This window comes from Octopus bimaculoides, chromosome 14 (genome assembly GCF_001194135.2).
Source record: "Octopus bimaculoides isolate UCB-OBI-ISO-001 chromosome 14, ASM119413v2, whole genome shotgun sequence".
In the NCBI taxonomy this organism is placed as follows: domain Eukaryota; kingdom Metazoa; phylum Mollusca; class Cephalopoda; order Octopoda; family Octopodidae; genus Octopus; species Octopus bimaculoides.
The window spans coordinates 5,960,718-5,963,398 of record NC_068994.1 but is presented as its reverse complement, the minus strand read 5'-3'; the positions used below and the strand labels follow the sequence as shown (position 1 = coordinate 5,963,398).

General features: G+C 35.1%; 1 protein-coding gene across 1 annotated transcript in view; it reads right to left on the bottom strand.

Annotated features, from left to right (window-relative positions):
- The window catches only part of LOC106882077 (WAS/WASL-interacting protein family member 3), a 9,916-nt gene extending 8,953 nt beyond the window's left edge, over positions 1–963 (bottom strand). Inside the window, exons 1-2 of the mRNA XM_014932638.1 lie at positions 955–963; positions 653–730 (exon numbers count right to left, since the gene is read on the bottom strand). Of these exons, the coding sequence (XP_014788124.1) occupies positions 653–730; positions 955–963 (87 nt within the window). The remainder of the gene's footprint in view (positions 1–652; positions 731–954) is intronic.
- Between the last annotated feature and the right edge of the window lie 1,718 nt (positions 964–2,681).

Sequence of the window (2,681 nt, the reverse complement as noted above, 5' to 3'; positions counted from 1 at the left end):
AATAATAATAATAATAATAATAATAATAATAATAATAATAATAATAATAATAATAATAATAATAATAATAATAATAATAAGAGTGGATGGTAGAGGAAAGAACAACATTGTTAATGAAAGATCGGTCAAAGGGCAATGAGGTTGACAATTACTGACCCATTGCTTGTCTTAACCTCCTATGGAAAGTTTCAACAGGTACCCTTGCAGAGAAAATATATATGTTTCTTGCGGAAAACAATCTTCTGCCAGTAGAACAAAAGGGATGCTGAAAACGATCCAAGGGCACCAAGAACCACCTTGTGATAGACAAGGTTATAGTGAACTGTAAACGGTACCAAAGAAACTTATGTATGGTATGGATAGACTTTAAAAAGGCTTATGACATGTTGCTGCATTCGTGGATTTTGGAAACACTTGACATGTGTGGAAAAGCTGAGAACATGTATACACTGATTAAGAACGTACATACATGCATACATACATGCATGCATACATACATGCATACATCCATCCATCTATACATACATATACATATATACATATACATACATACATATACATATATACATATATATATATGTGTATCTGTGTGTGTGTATGTATGTATGTATATATAATATATATATGCTTCAATAAAGTGGAAATAACTTACTTCAATTGTGTTGTGAAGGAAGTCTTGGATTTTTTGCTTGGCTCGACGAAACACAAACGTGGCACAGTTCATAGCATCCTGAAGATCATTTAAAAAAAACTGAAGTAATGATTTCTGGGAATTGAAAAGGAATTCACTATGGCTTGAACAAGGAGAATGAAAGCCTGAAGGAGAGAGGCAGCGAGTGCACTTTGATGTTTAGATAGTTAAATGCTTCATTGAACTTCTGATAGTCTTACATATTGATTATATGTCTGCTTTAGTGCCTGAGCATGTGAATGTGTGCAAAGATGCTAGCTTACCATTGTCATGGTTTACATCCTCTTTCCATGCTGGTATGGGCTGGACAGATCATCACATCTCATGCACCACTTCTCATTTTACTATTTTGTGTTATTGTTCTCCTAGATGGGTCAGATAAATTTTGGCTCGATGCTTCTCCTAATGCTAAATACTTTGTTGCATGTACTGTGTGCATTTTATTATGAAGTTGTTATATCTTTGGCACAACCTAAGGGTCCTTCATTGTCTCCCTTCATTTGCTAACTACTTCACATAGTATATCAAGTATTTTTCAGTATATTTTATCATGGCACCAACATTAGTGTGGTTGCCTTGTCATCAGCAAGACTGAACAGTATTCCTCTTTGTTATGTTGCCTTCATTCTGTCAAAGCAAATGTCACGAAGAGTGTAAGCAGAAGAGAAGTGATGACCAGCAGAGTGAAAGGAAATAGTTTGAGTTTGATGGGAGGAAACAGGGAAGAGAGTTAAGTATCTCAGTGAGAGTGAGATGGGGAAAACAGAGTGATAAGATAATGGGGGTGGGGGATGAAGACAGAAGACAACGATGGCCACACGCAGATTGGCAGTTGGAAGTTGAATATATATATATATATATTTATGTATATAATTTCAAGGCACAATATATGGATTCCAATAACCTGATAGTAGTCATAAAAAAATCTCCTTAATGTATCATTCTACAACAGATATAAAATATACAGTATGATACAAAAGAAAATGATGCAGAGTGTATAAAGTTCTAAATGACAGGGGAAATAATTTGATAAAAGTTTATTTAACAATAAGAAAATTTCAGTTGTCATTAATGCAGACATGTAAGTAATTTATTTATTGTGAAATATAATGACATAAATTATTTACATGTTTTTAAGTTACGAAACAATTTGTTTTGATATTTGGATTTTCTTATTGTTAAATAAGATTTCATCAAACTATTTCTCTGTCATTTATGGCTTTATATATCATCATCATCATCATCATCATTATCATCAACAATGATTTAATGTCCATCTATCTGTGCTGGCTTGCATGGTCCGGGATTCGAACACGCAGCCCAGCCCGGGATTCAAACTCACAACCTCACAATTGTAAGCTCGATGCTCTAACCACTGAGCCATGCGCATTCACACACACACACACACACACACACACACACACACACACACACACACACACACACACACACACACACACACACACACACACATACATATATATGATGGTCTTCTTTCGGTTTCCATCTACCAAATCCACTCATAAGACTGGTCAACATGACTTACAGCAGAAGACAGTTGCCCAAGGTGCCACACAGTGGGACTGAACCCAAAACCATGAAGATGCGAAGCTTGTTTCTCCCCCACACAGCCACGAAATCTATAAAACCACAGACAGAAAATTAAACCTTCACATGTTGTCGGTGTCATGGCCGACTACATGTCAGTAAAGCGTGTCATGTTGAAACATGTCTTGTGAATGTATTCTTGTTAATCTGTCATTCAATATGGTCAATATTGTTTTGTGACATTCATAGGGTAGTATATGGATTGGAGTTTAGCGTGGTGACTATTCGATTACATACACATGCACACACACACATACACATACACACACTCACATATATGTATATGTGTTCGTGTCCATGTGTGTGTATATATATATGTATATATATATGTATGTATATATGCATGTGTATATATGTACATACACATGCATATATATATATA